The sequence below is a fragment of the Trichomycterus rosablanca genome, chromosome 22 (genome assembly GCF_030014385.1).
Source record: "Trichomycterus rosablanca isolate fTriRos1 chromosome 22, fTriRos1.hap1, whole genome shotgun sequence".
Lineage (NCBI taxonomy): Eukaryota > Metazoa > Chordata > Actinopteri > Siluriformes > Trichomycteridae > Trichomycterus > Trichomycterus rosablanca.
Window position 1 is genome coordinate 6,968,577 of NC_086009.1, and position 20,136 is coordinate 6,988,712.

The 20,136-nt window shown below is 40.1% G+C and overlaps 1 protein-coding gene across 1 annotated transcript in view; it reads right to left on the reverse strand.

Annotated features, from left to right (window-relative positions):
* The window catches only part of LOC134336185 (ras-related protein Rab-26-like), a 61,087-nt gene that overhangs the window by 21,705 nt on the left and 19,246 nt on the right, over positions 1–20,136 (reverse strand). The window contains exons 3-4 of the mRNA XM_063018891.1: positions 5,587–5,628; positions 1,836–1,902 (exon numbers count right to left, since the gene is read on the reverse strand). Coding sequence (XP_062874961.1) covers positions 1,836–1,902; positions 5,587–5,628 — 109 coding nt within the window. The remainder of the gene's footprint in view (positions 1–1,835; positions 1,903–5,586; positions 5,629–20,136) is intronic.

Genomic DNA, 20,136 nt, shown 5'->3' on the forward strand with positions numbered 1-20,136 from the left:
GCAAACCCCTTCCAATCTTTCTTTGAGGTACATTGTTTTTAAACATTTGTTGACAAACTGAAGATCCTCTGATCATCTTTGTTCATCGAAGACTCACCTGTTTGGAATCACATCATTATGTAGTTTTTTCATTACTAGCCCTACATTGCCCCTGTCCATACTTTTTTTGGAATGTGTTGCAGGCCTAAAATGTAGGAATGGAGGTATATTAACAAATGAAATGAAGTTGAGCAGATAAAACATGAAATATCTCCGGTTCAAACTGTCTGTAATTAAATAAAACTCAAAGTAAATATGAGGAACACTGCAATTTTATTTTATTTGCATTGTCCATACTGTCCCAACTTTTTCTGATTTGGGGTTGTACTTTAAATACATATCTAGAAAACGATTAGGCCCCTAAACAACCAAATGTTTCAAATGTTTTGAAAAGAAAATTCAGGGTGATTAATGAAAACAAGCACTGTTTTACTGGAAATGCTCTCAGCACTATTATGTTCACGCTGAGTGAAAGGGCATTTTTAAAGTCTGGTATTTGACTGCAATTAATCACATAATTGCCTGGATGTGGACAAATTGGAGGTAACGCAGGCCACTAAAATGTTTTCCTGCCTCTGATTATTTGCTGAAACACTTACAAACAACTTTCTGCTAAAATAAAAAGGTCACTGAACTTAAACAGTGTATTTAAATAGTTATATAATGTAGGATGAGTCCAAATACTGTAAATGAAAACATATTCAATGCGGCACCACAGTCCAATACAAATAAAACAGTGATTACTCCGATCAGCCATAACATTAAAACCACCTTCTCGTTTCTACACACACTGTCCATTTAATCAGCTCCACTTACCATATAGAAGCACTTTGTACTTCTACAATTACTGACTGTAGTCCATCTGTTTCTCTACATACTTTTTTAGCCTGCTTTCACCATGTTCTTTAATGGCCAGGACCCCCACAGGACCATCACAGAGCAGGTATTATTTAGGTGGTGGATCATTCTCAGCACTGTTGTGCTGGTATAAGTGGATCAGACACAGCAGCGCTGCTGGAGGTTTTAAATACCGTGTCCACTCACTGTCCACTCTATTAGACACTCTTACCTAGTTGGTCCACCTTGTAGATGTAAAGTCAGAGACGATCGCTCATCTATTGCTGCTGTTTGAGTTGGTCATCTTCGAGACCTTAATCAGTGGTCACAGGACGCTGCCCACAGGGCGCTGTTGGCTGGATATTTTTGGTTGGTGGAATATTCTCAATCCAGCAGTGACAGTGAGGTGTTTAAAAACTACAGATCCACTCATACTAGCACAACACACACCAACACACCACCACCACGTCAGTGTCACTGCAGTGCTGAGAATTATCCACCACCCAAATAATAGCTACTCTGTAGTGGTCCTGTAGTGGTCCTGACCATTGAAGAACAGGGTATGTAGAGAAACAGATGGACTACAGTCAGTAATTGTAGAACTACAAAGTGCTTATATATGGTAAGTGGAGCTGATAAAATGGACAGTGAGTGTAGAAACAATGTTATGGTTGATCGTTGTATGTAGAGTCAAGATATTTACCTATTAGCACATTTTCATTTCGGCATTTAGCAGACACCTTAACAGTCTGAGCAACTGAGGGTTAAGGGCCTTGCTCAAGGGTCCAACAGCAGCAACCTGGCAGTGGTGGGGCCCAAACCAGCAACTTTCTGATTACTAGTCCAGTACCTTAAACACTAGGCTATGTCTTGCCTAGTGGTTAGTAAAGGTCATATAGCACTTTGTTTCACATTTAATTGTGCTCATTGTATTGCAGGTGAATATGTGAGAGTCTTACCATGGGCATCACGGTAATAAGCATGGGTAACACTGCGGAAGCGCTCCTGTCCTGCAGTGTCCCAGATCTAAACAGAAAGAAAAAGATTCAAATTGTAAAGCTTTTATCTTCCATTAAGCATCATCTGATTTCCATTCTCATTAGTCTGAGCCTTTTATAGGTACATTTGATGCTCTTTGTTTACAGTGTAGAGTCTACAGGGAGGAAGATTTTAATGATGTGTACTCTTTGATCTATTTGGAAGTAATTTAACAAATAAGGATGATTTTACTTGCAGCCTGTATAACCTAGATTTTTCAGTCTAGAACACACTACACATCTGATTATACAGTGCACACTATGACTTAGTTCCTTGCAGTTCAAATTTTGGGATTTTGATGAGTTACTGAAATATCTACCTGCAAGTCCAGGCTGTTTCTCAAATAAAAGTAAGAGAACTGTATATTTTACTGCTAAAACTGTATCTGTTTTAAATAGTGCACGCTTAATTCTTCACGTGGTCACACTCAGTAGTGTTTTACACTGTGCCTGCAATAACCATACTACTAAGTATGGATTGAGAGTAAAGCCATTGCTTCAGTTGGCAAAATAATGACTGTGTCACAAACCACACAATGTACAGTGTATCACAAAAGTGAGTACACCCCTCACATTTCTGCAAATATTTTATTATATCTTTTCATGGGACAACACTATAGAAATGAAACTTGGATATAACTTAGAGTAGTCAGTGTACAGCTTGTATAGCAGTGTAGATTTACTGTCTTCTGAAAATAACTCAACACACAGCCATTAATGTCTAAATGGCTGGCAACATAAGTAAGTACACCCCACAGTGAACATGTCCAAATTGTGCCCAAAGTGTCAATATTTTGTGTGACCACCATTATTATCCAGCACTGCCTTAACCCTCCTGGGCATGGAATTCACCAGAGCTGCACAGGTTGCTACTGGAATCCTCTTCCACTCCTCCATGATGACATCACGGAGCTGGTGGATGTTAGACACCTTGAACTCCTCCACCTTCCACTTGAGGATGCGCCACAGGTGCTCAATTGGGTTTAGTCCATCACCTTTACCTTCAGCTTCCTCAGCAAGGCAGTTGTCATCTTGGAGGTTGTGTTTGGGGTCGTTATCCTGTTGGAAAACTGCCATGAGGCCCAGTTTTCGAAGGGAGGGGATCATGCTCTGTTTCAGAATGTCACAGTACATGTTGGAATTCATGTTTCCCTCAATGAACTGCAGCTCCCCAGTGCCAGCAACACTCATGCAGCCCAAGACCATGATGCTACCACCACCATGCTTGACTGTAGGCAAGATACAGTTGTCTTGGTACTTCTCACCAGGGCGCCGCCACACATGCTGGACACCATCTGAGCCAAACAAGTTTATCTTGGTCTCGTCAGACCACAGGGCATTCCAGTAATCCATGTTCTTGGACTGCTTGTCTTCAGCAAACTGTTTGTGGGCTTTCTTGTGCGTCAGCTTCCTTCTGGGATGACGACCATGCAGACCGAGTTGATGCAGTGTGCGGCGTATGGTCTGAGCACTGACAGGCTGACCTCCCACGTCTTCAACCTCTGCAGCAATGCTGGCAGCACTCATGTGTCTATTTTTTAAAGCCAACCTCTGGATATGACGCCGAACACGTGGACTCAACTTCTTTGGTCGACCCTGGCGAAGCCTGTTCCGAGTGGAACCTGTCCTGGAAAACCGCTGTATGACCTTGGCCACCATGCTGTAGCTCAGTTTCAGGGTGTTAGCAATCTTCTTATAGCCCAGGCCATGTTTGTGGAGAGCAACAATTCTATTTCTCATATCCTCAGAGAGTTCTTTGCCATGAGGTGCCATGTTGAATATCCAGTGGCCAGTATGAGAGAATTGTACCCAAAACACCAAATTTAACAGCCCTGCTCCCCATTTACACCTGGGACCTTGACACATGACACCAGGGAGGGACAACGACACATTTGGGCACAATTTGGACATGTTCACTGTGGGGTGTACTCACTTATGTTGCCAGCTATTTAGACATTAATGACTGTGTGTTGAGTTATTTTCAGAAGACAGTAAATCTACACTGCTATACAAGCTGTACACTGACTACTCTAAGTTATATCCAAGTTTCATGTCTATAGTGTTGTCCCATGAAAAGATATAATGAAATATTTGCAGAAATGTGAGGGGTGTACTCACTTTTGTGATACACTGTATATTTATACTATACTGTGTTCTCAAAATAACCTCACTATTGGTGTTAAAGTAATTTAGCATACTTTCAAATCCACTGTGTGGTATTTAGGACACTGCTGCTCTGCTCCACACGGTGTGAAGCCATATATTTTTTAATATGTTATTATGTAAACATTATTATGACCACTTCCTACTTTCGACGGCGGCAGTGTGTAGCTCATGTTTCGTGAGCTGGCTGAGGTGTGCGATAAGCAGTCTGCACATATATCCCTCGTTGCTGTCATGGGTAAAAGTACCATGGGTAAAAATGTCTTCCCTGGGCTGATGGGATCTTCCAGCAAGACAATGCGACATGTCACATGGCTAGAAATGACCAACATTGGTTAGAGGGGAGCATGACCAAGACTTCCAGGTACTACCCTGGCCCCCTAATTCCCCAGACTTCCCCAAACTCTGTGTGACCACCTTGATTGTTGTGTTTGCTCTATGGATCCTCCTCCTATGGGATGCACTGCAGTTGGCTCCAGGTACCTGTGACAACCTACCAGGACCTTATTGAGTCACTCCCCGCCCGTCTAGCTGCTGTCTGTGCTGCACACAGCGGTTACTGGATATTAGCTGGTGGTCATAATAATGTGACTTGACTGTGTATGTGTATGGGCTTTTAAGATGTTTGATGTTTGACTTCCTATCCAAGATTTAACCTCATGAATGAAGGTTGTGCTGAAGAATTGAAAAGTAATATTACTTTATTATTATCATGTCTACTTTCTGCAATGCACCACTTTGACATCTACTGTATGTTATTAATACGTTATGTATTGTGACATCATTATTACATTTACCTTTATAGCATTTTACAGACGCTTTGACAATTTGAGCAACTGAGGGTTAAGAGCTTTATTTGGGGGCTCAACAGTGGCAACGATGTGGCTTATACTGGCGACCTTCTGATCACTAGTCCAGTACCTTAACCACTGAGCTACCACTCTATTAACTAATATTACACCTAATTAAAAACATGTAGATTCATGTCTTCACACAAATGAAGATTATAACTGTACATGAGGATCTTCACCCAGCATTCAGTGTGTGCACAGAGAACACACACGCCCAATTAGCCTAAATGATCACATCACATGACACAATCGTCAATGCCCTAATTAAAGCTTTTCTCAATGACCTGAATAATGAAAGGTTTTGAGCAGCCGAAAGAACGGAAACACTTAAGCTGGGGACATGACGTCTGAGAGCTGGAGAAAGGGAACAAACATCTGGAAATACGCTAATAATGAGTACAGGACTCATGTGAGGAGTCTAGTCTCTGTCACATTAGTGATTATTAGAGCAATTTGTCCTTGATTAAGGTTGATGGCTTTAAGAGGAATGACAGAACTGGTGGGTCAGGTCCATAATAATGATCTATAAATGTATCTTGTGCCTAATAATTGAGGTCTTTCAACATCTAACGTACATTATATTGGGTAAAGATTTAGAAAAGGTGATTGAATACTTGGTTCTCTTCTGGTAGAACATTGTGTAGAGATATAATCCTTACCTGCAGTTTCACTTTGACTCCATCAATATTGAGCACTTTGTTCTGAAATTTAGAAAAAAAGCAGGAAATTGTGTTAATTACGTTGCGGTGTAAAGCACTAACCCATTACAATTTAAACTATGAATCTGTGGTTGTAATGTAAGATCATATTAATATAATAATGGTTCATACTAAAGACCTGAGACTTTCACGGTGGCCCTGTCATAGGACACCCATTGAATGGAAAGTTTACTTCATAATCATGATCACAATTACTTCAACAACATGTCAGACATTAGTAAACAAAGTCAAAACCAATATACAATGTTTTATTCAGTAGTTTCAATGCTGTTTGAACGCACTAATATACACATATACAGTATATGTGATAACCATATGTAATACTCCACGTTTGGTAGTTTAGGTGGGTGGATTTATGGCTAAATGAACAGATGGATGGATGGGCGGATGGACTGTTAGAGGGATGGATGACTTGGTGGATGGATGGATGGATGGATGGACGGACTGATGAAGGGATAGATGGAGGAATAGATGGATAAATTGTTGGATGGATGGATGGATAGATGGATAAAAAAATGGATGGATAAATATACGGATAAATGTATGGATGGACAAATGGTTGGATGTATAAATGGATTTATTCAGTAGTTTCAATGCTGTTTGAACGCACTAATATACACATATACAGTATATGTGATAACCATATGTAATCCTCCACGTTTGGTAGTTGAGGTGGGTGGATTTATGGCTAAATGGACAGATGGATGGATAAATGGATGGATGGATAAATGGATGGATAAATGGACAAATGGATGAATGGATGGATAAACGGATGGATGGATAAATGGATGAATGGATGGATAAACGGATGGATGGATAAATGGATGAATGGATGGATAAACGGATGGATGGATGGATAAATGGATGAAAAATGGCTGAATGGATAGATTGATGGATGGATGAATGGATAAATGGATGGATAGATGGATGGATGGATAAATGGATGAATGGACAAATGGATGAATGAATGGATAAATGGATGAATTGATGGATTAATGGATGGATAAATAGATGAATGGATGGATAGATGGATAAATGGATGGATGGATGGATGAATGGATAAATAAATAGATGAATGGACAAATGGTTGGATGGATGGATGGTTGGATGGATGGATAAATAAATGGACATATGTACTGATGAATTTTTTTGAAGCTGTGGCAGGATTTGTTTCTTTTTAAAATGGGAATTTCATTGTGCCATTGTTGAAACCAACACTGCATCAAACCCTTTCTTTTGTTCTTTGTTTAAAATGCCATTGTTCAGCCTTTCAAACAGCGATTTATGTATTTTCACTAGCCACTATAGTGCACAACCTGAACAGTGTTAACTGACTGCAGGGCAACCCACACATTTACTCACACACACTCACTCACATATATTACCTAGGGGTAATATAGAGTAGCCAATATACCTGTACATTTAGCAAAACAAACTCTCTAGTCTCTAAGAGCCATGTTGCTGGGCAGGACCTATTTTCCCAGTTTTACCAGCTGCTGCGCCACTTGGCTTCCAAAGCCTGATTTGATATTTTGTAATCAAATTAAATATAAGCTGTTGTGAGCTGACACTCAACACACACACACATGACTATCAGTGGGTTTAATACATGCTGTTTCTGATCAACCCTTCTACACAACAGCCTGATTCTTATTAAATACATAGTTATCTGACCTGCCCTTTGTCCTCATCCTGCAGTAGTGCTGACCACTCAAACCTCTGCTGGCTAGATCTCCATTTATAATGCAGCGAGAGGTCACTGCAATCATGGATCATCATAAGAGAATATAATTGCTAAAAAAAAAACCTGTCTCTCTAGTGGGCTGATCTTTAACTGACTGACTGTCAGGTTCCAAGTCCCTCTCCAGGCTGCCAACCAGTGATTCAGTGGGTTAATTAGCTGATGATTCAACTTAAGCACATGGCAACGCCAGATGCACATATTCAGATGCATTAGGAACATATAGTGTTTAGCTGCTTCTGTTAGCTTATGGGCCAATCCACCAAATTGATGCCATTTCTGCACCCAGGACATTATATGTATTTTTTAATGCATTTTATCAGCTCCACTTACCATATAGAAGCACTTTGTAGTTCTACAATTACTGACTGTAGTCCATCTGTTTCTCTGCATGCTTTGTTAGCCCCCTTTCATGCTGTTCTTCAATGGTCAGGACCCCCACAGGACCACTACAGAGCAGGTATTATTTAGGTGGTGGATCATTCTCAGCACTGCAGTGACACTGACATGGTGGTGGTGTGTTAGTGTGTGTTGAGCTGGTATGAGTGGATCAGACACAGCAATGCTGATGGAGTTTTTAAACACCTCACTGTCACTGCTGGACTGAGAATAGTCCACCAACCAAAAATATATCCAGTCAACAGTGCCCTGTGGGCAGCGTCCTGTGATTACTGTTGAAGGTCTAGAAGATGACCAACTCAAACAGCAGCAATAGATGAGCGATCGTCTCTGACTTTACATCTACAAGGTGGACCAACTAGGTAAGAGTGTCTAATAGAGTGGACAGTGAGTGGACACGGTATTTAAAACCTCCAGCAGCGCTGCTGTGTCTGATCCACTAATACCAGCTCAACACACCACCATGTCAGTGTCACTGCAGTACTGAGAATGATCCACCACCCAAATAATACCTGCTCTGTGGTGGTCCTGTGGGGGTCCTGATCATTAAAGAACTGGGTTAAAGCAGGCTAAAAAAGCATGCAGACAAACAGATGGACTACAGTCAATAATTGTAGAACTTTAAAGTGCTTCTATGGTAAGTGGAGCTGATTAAATGAACAGTGAGTGTAGAAACAAGGAGGTGGTTTTAATGTTATGACTGATCGGTGTATTAACAGTGGGTGTGAAGGAAACACCTCAACCCAATTATTTGCAGCAGTGCCCACTGGTCCTTTAAAGTTCTCATCAGTAACACTAAAGGAAAGCTTGTGGCCAAAGAGCTTAATTAAAGCAAGACATTCCCTCAGAGGAACAGAAAACAAACAGTGTTGACAAAGACGGGTCGTTTTTATTGCCACAATAGACAGAACACCCCGTTCCTGCAGCACACAGTCCCAATTAAACCCAGTCCAAAGACCATTGATCATGTTCAGGCTCATCTTTCATAAATACCACACAGCCTCCTAAATACTGCAGTTTAATGTTGCTGACCCTCTGAAGATACGGTGGAAATGTGTGGAAACTTTTGACATTTTTGTCTGCACAGCAATGCCTTGCTTTGCCACCTTGCCTGAGGCGAGTATGAATCTGTTAACAGACCCAAGAGGGTAAATTAGGAAAGGTTCTGCAGTGTCATTCGGGACAGTATGTACTACGCTACTCTGTACTGCTGAATGTTCACTAATTTAAGTTATTTTGAGTTTCTAAAAATATACTGCGTCAAAACCTCCTTCGTACTTCACTGTAGGTCTTGGGATCATGAACCTAACCTCTACTTATGCTGATTTAGTTGTATCTTTAATTGTATACTTTTTTCACCAATGGGTGTGGCTACAATACCCAAACAATTGCTTCACTGTTGGATGGTCTGTGGGAATTTGTGCCTATTTATTTAATAAAGCATTTGGTAGGTCAGGCAGTGATGTTGGGTTCTGTCTAGTCCACATTGGTTTTCCACACTGATTAGCCATAATTTCTGGGGGGATTAATAAAGTATCTATCTGTCTGTCTGTCTAATTATCTATCCATTTATTCAGCTGTCTATCTATCTATCTATCTATCTATCTATCTATCTATCTATCTATCTATCTATCTATCTATCTATCTATCTATCTATCTATGTCTGTCTATATATCTATCTGTCTGTCTATCTATCTGTCTGTCTGTCTATCTAACTATCTATGTCTGTCTATCTATCTATCTGTCTATCTATCTATCTATCTATCTATCTATCTATCTATCTATCTATCTATCTATCTGTCTATCTGTCTGTCTATCTAAATAACCATCTATCAATCTTTGTCTTTCTGTCTGTCCATCTGTCTGTCTATCTTTTTGACTTTCTATCTGTCTGTCTGCCTGTGTAATTATCTATCCATTTATGTCTATCTATCTATCTATCTATCTATCTATCTATCTATCTATCTATCTATCTATCTATCTATCTATCTATCTATCTATCTATCTATCTATCTATCTATCTATGTCTGTCTATATATCTATCTGTCTGTCTATCTATCTGTCTGTCTGTCTGTCTATCTAACTATCTATGTCTATCTATCTATCTATCTATCTATCTATCTATCTATCTATCTATCTATCTATCTATCTATCTATCTATCTATCTATCTATGTCTGTCTATATACCTATCTGTCTGTCTATCTATCTATCTATCTGTCTGTCTGTCTGTCTGTCTGTCTGTCTATCTATCTATCTATCTATCTATCTATCTATCTATCTATCTATCTATCTATCTATCTATTCAACCATTCACCCATCTGTCTGTCTGTCCGTCCATCCATCCATCCAGCCATTCATCCATCCATTCATCCATCCATTCATCCATCCATTCATCCATCCATCTCGGGTACCAGAACAACACTAGCAGGTCCAATAACCTCTATTCATTGTGAGGTGCATCGTCTTACAGTTCATCCTGGTGCCAACTCTTCCACATGTAATGATGCACACGTGTCCTGACATCCACATTATCCTAAGGATTCATCCCTTCTTGGAAAATTGTCTGATGGGTGTAACTTATTAATTGTAACTCATTCCTAGCATTAATGGTAAGTGGAACACATGCATTGATGTAAAGTAAAAATCTATAAAAATATCTTATTTAGCTCACATTTCCTAGGGTAGATTCATCGACAAATACCTATTAAATAAGTTTTGTCTTTGCATGCTGTAAAATCTTTTGTTTATATAATAATATGGACAGATTTTGTAGTGGTGACTGCTTAAACAGCACAAACAGCAGCACAATGATTGAACCCTGATAGACCTTTGGGAGGCCGGGCGCATCCTTGAATACATTAATATTCAAATCCAGACTGACATGTCAAAGCCCTTGATTAGAGTTCAAATACTGCTTCACAAATCCTCTGAGAGGACCTTCTTTCTGAACCTTAAAAGGAAGACAGTGGAATATAAAGAAGGCTGTACTAAACAGAAGTAGCTGAAGAGAGGAACGAAGTGAGAACCCCAAGGACCAAGCATTGTTGATATGATATACCCGCAAATTCCTGAGAACGCATTAAAAAGCTGTGAGTCACTTTGCTGGGTGAGTCAGTATTGTAGGTGGACACATGCTGTCCGTATTATTCCAGTTTTCAGAAATAACCTTCTGCGCACAACTTATGACGTTGTGACATGAATAGTTTGTCTGGTCTCGGTTCTTTTTCTGACTGATTGTAAGAGCTGGATCGACAGTATACAGAGAGGAAAGGAGCAATTTACCTTTCAAGGGGCGAGACATTTTCTAAACCTTTCAAATATTCATGAGGTTTTCTCTGCCTCAGGTTTCCAGCATCCTGTTGACATTAAGATTGCGGGTGTCCTTATTATTAATTAGAACCACAGCGTCAAACTAAGAGCAAAAAAAAAAAAAAACCACAGAAATTTGAGGTAGGACAAAACTGAAACCCTTAACTATATCCACTTATAGAGCATTTTATTAGGTACATCTATGGTTGCAATTGGAATATTGAACACCCATCACCTTATATTATTCAACCTCCAGCCTCAGTACTTGATGGAACATTCTTTTACCTCGTTCAAGGTCTTTCATTGTGCTTTTGGGGCAATGGAATGATTTCCTCTGTCAGCTTTCGTGACAGCTTCTTAGTTTTCACCTTGAAGACTTGTCTGAGTGGTGTTTATATAACATCCGACTAGCAGTAGTAGCAAAATTATATAAGGGTTTAATAATTGTGACATGGCAGTAGCTTGCTACTCTAAAATACTACATTATTTTACCCTCCGAATGTTAAAACCCCCCACACCTAACCATTACCTGGTTCTGGGCTATGCTTGTCAGTAATTCTCTTTGTGCTCTCATTAAAATTCCACTAAGCTCAGACATAGGCTCACATTCTCATGCATATAATCACTATATAAACTCATCTCAACCTGTAACTACACAGAAATTTGACGTAGGACAAAAGTGAAACCTTAACAATAACCACTTTTTTATTAGGTACAGCTATGGTTGCAATTGGAATATTTAACACCCATCACCTTATATTATTCAACCTCCAGCCTCAGTACTTGATGGAACGTTCTTGATGACCACGTTCAAGGTCTTACATTGTGTTTTTGGGGCAATGAAATGATTTCCTCTGTCAGCTTTTGTGACAGCTTCTTAGTTTTCACCTTAAAGACTTGTCTGAGTGGTGTTTATATAACATCCGACTAGCAGTAGTAGCAAAATTATATAAGGGTTTACTGTACTGTAGAGCCAGTAGAGGCAGTGTGATGCTTTGGGCAATGTTCTGCTGGGAAACCTTGGGTTCTGCCATCCATGTGGATGTTACTTTGACACGTACCACCTACCTAAGCATTGTTGCAGACTATTTCCACCCTTAATGGAAACAGTGTTCCCTGATGGGTGTGTCCTCTTTCAGCAAATTAATGCACCCTGCCACAAAGCAAAAATGGTTCAGGGATGGTTTGAGGAGCACAACAACAAGTTTGAGGTGTTGACTTGGCCTCCAAATTCCCCAGATCTCAATCCAATCGAGCATTGTGGGATGTGCTGGACAAACAAGTCCGATCCATGGAGGTCCCACCTCAGTTGCTGCTAACATCTTGGTGCCGGATACCACAGCACACTTACAGGGGTCTATGGGAGTCCATGCTTTGATGGGTCAGGGCTGTTTTGGCAGCAAAAAGGGGACCAACACAATATTATAACATAATGTTATGCCTAATCAGTGTATTGACTTTATTAAAGGACTTTATTCAAAGCCAAACTTATAAACCCTTCTTTTCTTTGGGGGTTGTTAGGTAAAATATCCATAAACTTTTGGTAACTTGTCCTTCTCCTCTGACCCCTGTGTTACAACAAAGGTGCTCATTTCACTAATGCGAACCACAGCACCTGTTTCAACAGATTTTGTTGCCCCTCTGAATGTTAACAACCCCAACACCTCTAATCATTAAAAGGTTATATAACTCTTATGCAACTGTTTGTTATTGTAATTAAAGCACTTCAAGGTGAAAATCGTTTTAATATGTTGTTTTTTCTGTATTTCTTTGTCTCTTTTAAATAAAAAGGCACTTCAAATTATTTTATGCAGGCAGCACAGTAAAAAAAGTCTGATATAGTCAATTTAGAATAATTCAAGTCATTTAAATAATAAAAAGAGGTCTGCTAATTATGTAGGTGTTTCGAGTCATGAATAAAATTCATATTATAAGGAGTTATGGTAACGAGGGCAATAAAAAGGAAACGGGTTTCTCTCAGGAGAAAAGCAAATACGCTCGATCTCACACGGTTTGATTTTATTATTCATCTTAATCCTGTTGAATGGAAGAAAAACTGAGCAGTCGCTCATCTGCACCCACTAAGCCACCTCGAGTCTCACATATCGAGACGCAGAGTGAAATAGAAAAAGAACGGAGGAATCACACAGCCAGCTGTGAACGGGAAATCAACCAACTGTGGCTACAGAGATAACTGGAGTTCCACTGGCCCAGCTTTGAACGATAAAGGGAGTGGGGACAGTGTGTGCTGTGTCTGTGATTATAAAGAGATCACAGTACGGTCTAGGAAAAAAAAAACCTCAATGTAATTTCAATTATTTTATTTTTTGCCATTTTGCACAATGCAATATGATTAAATAATTGACTGTTCATTTTCAGTGACAATAATTGGGACAAAACAAAAAAGGCAAAAAAAAAAAAATTATATATATATATACATATATACAGTATATACTATATATATACATAATGCAGTGACATGGTGGTGGTGTGTTAGTGTGTGTTGTGCTGGTATGAGTGGATCAGACACAGCAGTGCTGCTGGAGTTTTTAAACACATCACTGTCACTGCTGGACTGAGAATAGTCCATCAACCAAAAATATATTCAGCCAACAGCGCCCCGTGGGCAGCGTCCTGTGACCACTGATGAAGGTCTAGAAGATGACCAACTCAAACAGCAGCAATAGATGAGCGATCATCTCTGACTTAAACAGATGGACAGATGTAGAGAAACAGATGGACTACAGTTAGTAATTGTAGAGCTACAAAGTGCTTCTATAGGGTAAGGAGGTGGTTTTATTGTTATGGCTGATCAGTATATACAGTGCCTTGCAAAAGTATTCAGCCCCCTTGAACTTTTCAACCTTTTGCCACATTTCAGGCTTCAAACATAACGATATGAAATTGTAATTTTTTGTGAAGAATCAACAACAAGTGGGACACAATCGTGAAGTGGAACGAAATTTATTGGATATTTTAAACTTTTTTTAGAAATAAAAAACTGAAAAGTGGGGCGTGCAATATTATTCAGCCCCCTTGCGTTAATACTTTGTAGCGCCACCTTTTGCTGCGATTACAGCTGCAAGTCGCTTGGGGTATGTCTCTATCAGTTTTGCACATCGAGAGACAGAAATTTTTGCCCATTCTTCCTTGCAAAACAGCTCGAGCTCAGTGAGGTTGGATGGAGAGCGTTTGTGAACAGCAGTTTTCAGCTCTTTCCACAGATTCTCGATGGGATTCAGGTCTGGACTTTGACTTGGCCATTCTAACACCTGGATACGTTTATTTGTGAACCATTCCATTGTAGATTTTGCTTTATGTTTTGGATCATTGTCTTGTTGGAAGATAAATCTCCGTCCCAGTCTCAGGTCTTTTGCAGACTGCAACAGGTTTTCTTCCAGAATGGTCCTGTATTTGGCTCCATCCATCTTCCCATCAATTTTAACCATCTTCCCTGTCCCTGCTGAAGAAAAGCAGGCCCAAACCATGATGCTGCCACCACCATGTTTGACAGTGGGGATGGTGTGTTCAGGTTGATGAGCTGTGTTGCTTTTACGCCAAACATAACGTTTTGCATTGTGGCCAAAAAGTTCGATTTTGGTTTCATCTGACCAGAGCACCTTCTTCCACATGTTTGGTGTGTCTCCCAGGTGACTTTTTATGGATATCTTTGAGAAATGGCTTTCTTCTTGCCACTCTTCCATAAAGGCCAGATTTGTGCAGTGTACGACTGATTGTGTCCTATGGACAGAGTCTCCCACCTCAGCTGTAGATCTCTGCAGTTCATTCAGAGTGATCATGGGCCTCTTGGCTGCATCTCTGATCAGTCTTCTCCTTGTTTGAGCTGAAAGTTTAGAGGGATGGCCGGGTCTTGGTAGATTTGCAGTGGTCTGATACTCCTTCCATTTCAATATGATCGCTTGCACAGTGCTCCTTGAGATGTTTAAAGCTTGGGAAATCTTTTTGTATCCAAATCCGGCTTTAAACTTCTCCACAACAGTATCTCGGACCTGCCTGGTGTGTTCCTTGGTCTTCATGATGCTCTCTGCGCTTTAAACAGAACTCTGAGACTGTCACAGAGCAGGTGCATTTATACGGAGACTTGATTACACACAGGTGGATTCTATTTATTACCATCAGTCATTTAGGTCAACATTGGATCATTCAGAGATCCTCACTGAACTTCTGGAGTGAGTTTGCTGCACTGAAAGTAAAGGGGCTGAATAATATTGCACGCCCCACTTTTTAGTTTTTTATTTCTAAAAAAAGTTTAAAATATCCAATAAATTTCGTTCCACTTCACGATTGTGTCCCACTTGTTGTTGATTCTTCACAAAAAATTACAATTTCATATCGTTATGTTTGAAGCCTGAAATGTGGCAAAAGGTTGAAAAGTTCAAGGGGGCTGAATACTTTTGCAAGGCACTGTATATATGGAGGTAACAGCTAGATACATGTTTGTTCCCTCTGAATAAATTGATGGGCCTTGATGTGTAATCGATAAACTCTGAACTACGTCCAGATTCGGTGTGCTCTCTCTCTCTTAGAATGTATTTATATGGGCGAAGCCGAGGGTACAGATGGGTGGTATTCACAACACGAAGTAGAACGACACCGGTGGGATGAACGCCGTGCCGAAGCTCATTAATACAGGTACCCCACATAATGAACAGCTGCCAGCACTGCTGCTCTACTAACCAGAAAGCCTGAAAGCATCACCAGATATGAGAGTCTGGGGAAAGAGGAAGAAGCTGTAAAACAGAAATGTGAAAACACTATTAAACTGTGTCAGAGAGCAAGCAGGAATAATTAATGGTGGCATGGTTTAAAAACTGGTCAGCTATAATGGGGGCCCTTTCAAGTGGGACATTAGGGCCCCTGTTTAGGAGCCCAACAGTGGGCTGAGATTTGAATGCTCAACCTTATGATATCCTGACAGCCCAGAATCCTAATCACCTACCTTTATATCAGGGTTAGGGTTAAGTCTTAAATTCAGCAAATTACTAACCCAGACCATGATGCAGCAAAGTAATGAAGAAATAAATACATGCTTTGCAAATCAAACAGTCTTTTTTGTTTCTCTTCCAGTAACAGTGATAATCATATTCATTGTGATACATGAAGAGTTAGACTGACAGACTCTATGAATCATTCAGCTTGTGAATAGAAATGAAGTGAACAGCTCGGTGCAGAACAAACTGTCGCTGCTTTTTGTTTCTCGCATTGTGCATTGTGATATGTAATTGCCTTTTTGAATTAGAATGCCATGCCATGATTGACTTGGTGCTTTGTCCATGTGGGTTTTCTCCGGGTGCTCCGGTTTCCTCCCACAGTCCAAGAAATTACAGTCAGGTTAACTGAAAATGAAGAGTGTGTGTGAATGTGTGAGCGTGTGTTTGTCCTGTGATAGACTGGTGACCCGTCCAGGGTGTTTCCTACCTTTCACCCAATAAATCGACCCACCGCGACCCTAAATAGGATAAAGCGCTGGCAAAACAGACAATGAATGAATAAATGAACGTCTACAGGTCAATTATCATGTGATTAAACACTAAGCTTTTATTCAAAGTGACTTACAGTTGTGGCTAATTACAATTAAAAGTTATGGGCCTTGCTCAAGCACACAACAGTTGCAATTTGGCAATGGAGACGAAAAGTGCAAGAATAAGTGTGAGAATAATACAAGATGATGGGTGTTGAATATTTCAATTTGCAGCTATAACTGTACCTAATAAAAAGCTCTTTAAATGGATACTGTTAGTGGATATAATCTGGCAGTGGTGGGGCATGTATTCATCTGATTGCTAGAACAGCTATTGCTAAGATACAGTTTATGTACAATTTTACAGTGTATTTTAAGACAATCAGGTTGGATTTGGCTCACGGGCCTTGAGGTTGACACATGTGCTTTACATGATTACAACAAATTTAAGGATTTCATCATCTACAGTCTATAATATTATTAAAAGATTTAAAGTATACAAAGAAATCTATATGGAGAAAAGGCAAGGCTGGAAAACCAAAATTAATCCTGGTTTTTCAGTTAGTTTCAATGAGCTTTGCAGTGATTGGAAGCTTTTATTTGTAGCGTGATGCACGATGCAAATCCTGGCAACCATTTGGATAGTGTTTCTTGAACATCCTGTCTTCTGTTTGGATCTGCAGGCTTCTTAGTAGCTTATTTATTGTCCATCTATTCATACCTTTCCATCTTGTTGCTGGCAACCGCTGTCCTCATTTATGATTTAATCAAAATTAATAATAAATCAGGGAGTGTTTCCAGGATCTGAACTCTCGTTCCTCCAAAAAGTCTATTCATGAATTTATTCACCGCTGTCTTGGCCCTTAAGGCTGCACTGAATAGATGGGGTCAATTCAAAAGCAGATCTATTCCCGCAATCCCCTTCTAGCCTTTTGCTCAAGCTCATTAATTCAGGCCCAAAAAAAAGCTGTTTTGCTCTGTAAAGTAAAAGTGGAAAGAGTAAAGAGAAGTCATGCTAAGTACCATGCAGGGGGGCTGAAATTCAGCTTAAGTGGTTGACTCAGAATGAAGAGTCATGGTGAGAGAGTGGGAAAGTGTGGTGGAAGGGGTCAACACAGCCGCAGGCCTGACATTTTATGATGTTTAACAACCCACATCAGCTCACACAGGCTTGTGGTCTTACTGAAGAATAGCCAAAGGTTATATTTCAATGATCAAGATCACTTTTAGATGGCAATCTTATATTCTGCACAGCAAATTTAAGGTTTGTGTTTAGCAATTTAACATTTTTAATAAGCGTAGCATTCAAGTGTCTCATGTTTATTGGTTAATACTCTGAGACTCTGAGTCCTAGCAATCCTACGGCAATTCAGTTAGCAATCGCTTAGTCAAAATGTCCAAGATGTTGAAGTCTAAAGCAGCTACAAACACTACTCACTCATTTCCTTAACTGCCTATCTAATTAGGGTCGCGCAGGGGTGCTGGAGCCTATCCCAGCTTTTCAATGGGCGCAAGGCACACAGTAACACCTGGACAGGGCGCCAGTCCATCGCAGGGCAGACACACAGATATATACACACACACACATACACACACCCATTCACCTATAGGGCAATTCAGTAAATTGAGACAGAGCCCTGCACCGTCGCTGGAACCACTGCATCAAAAACCAGTTGCCAGTGATTGACCTAACCTTGGTAAATCTACAGTAATGTGTAATGAGCTGCAAATTGCTCAATTGTAATATAAACCAATCAAATGCAACCATTGTACTGGTAAGAATAAGAGCTTTACATTTCCATTAAGACAAGTGTTTGTATTCTGTTCAGCAGACTCTTCCTAGCACCAGTACCCTAGAGACTAAAAACACAGAAGTTTGAGCAAAGCACGATGTGTGGGTCATCTGACAGGTTAATAGAATCTAGAGCTTCGGGTTTTTGTATTCTGAGCAAGCGGGAACAGGTTATGTAAAAGCGCAGGGGTCTGGGGCCAAAGTGCTCACACAGGAAAATGTGTAGGAGGAGATCAGCACAACGAGCAGGAAAGAGAAAGAGCCAACATCTCATGAGGCATGAGACGTAGCAGACTCATCAGACGAAAGGAAGACAATGCTCATGCACTGCCTATAGGCAGCCTCGTCATTTCTTTATTCTCTTTCTCACTTCTGCATATTCGCTAGCTAGGCTCTCAGTTTTGCATTTTTTTTTCGGAGCTGAGATTGTAAGGATGCAGAGTTTGCTATGTTTTAGCAGCTTTTACACATAAGCTTTTTGCACTTTGCTCACCTTGGTGAAATCTGCATTTGTGTGGAATAACAGTCAAATTCACATGTACGTATCTATGGCAGAGTACGAAATCGCATCCTTAAACAGTACGTACTGAACTTGAGACAGTTGTACAGTACAATCAAATTCTTATTTCGCATATCCCAACTTGTTTGGAAACTGGGGTCATAGCGCAGGGTCGCAGGCTCAGCCATCTTACGGCGGCCCTGGAGCGGACAGGGTTAAGTGTCTTGCTCAAGGACCCAACAGTGGCTGCATAGCAGAGCCTGGATTTGAACCGCCAATCTTCCAGTTGATAGCCCAAAGCTCTACCCACTAGGCTACCACTGCCCCTTAACAGCTATAAAAATTTTAAAATCAGACAAAATGAATTCCATTCGTCTCCACAAAGCTACTCATGGTTGTACGTAACCATAACATAATGTACAGTGTTTGCAAACTCAAAAATGCCCACCCATGCATGAGGTCATCCGGGTACTTTTCACATACTGTTTAATAAATACTACGCATTCGGATACACTACCCACTCTCGAATGCGTACTTTTGCGTACTGTTTAGTATGGAAGTATTCAATTTTGGACGCAGTTTTGGACATTTAGCTGTATTTTCCTCCTTGTTTCACTTTTAAACTTGTGTTATAGCTCGGGGTATATTTATATTTGTGTTATTTTTAGTGTATAAGTGTCAAAAACATCCCCATTATTTTACATTAGCCTAAAATATATGCGGTTCCACTAGACCATGGAATGCATTAACAGGTTTCCCATACATCCCTTTAAACTCAATGCAACTTCCCGAACCAACTGACGTTGAGTTTTAAGGTACCACTGTATGCATTTGTATGGAATAACTACCTACATGTATGTTTAGCTGTATTTTCCTCACTGTTTCACTTTTAAACTTGTGTTAGAGCTCAGGGTGCTGAGAAATTGTGAGAATCAGCTTTTCAGGGAATCAGAAATGCTTATCTTTAAGAAAAAAATAGATTAACATGGTTTAATGTATTAAAAGAATGACACAGCGAGACTAAACCTCTCTTAATTATTACTACTTATAAGGTCTTTCTACTAATAAAATTCCTTGGTTGTTGTTTTAATACAATAATTCACGTTAAGTGTTGTTCGTACTGCCTGCATATCAAACAGTTCGTGCTATTGGAGGTGCTTTGAAAGGATCAGCAGCAAACTGGGTAAAAGTTCAATCAACTCCGTATTAAATGTTGAATTAAACGCTTAAGAAGCTCATTGCAAGGTGTCCACATATTTATTTATGC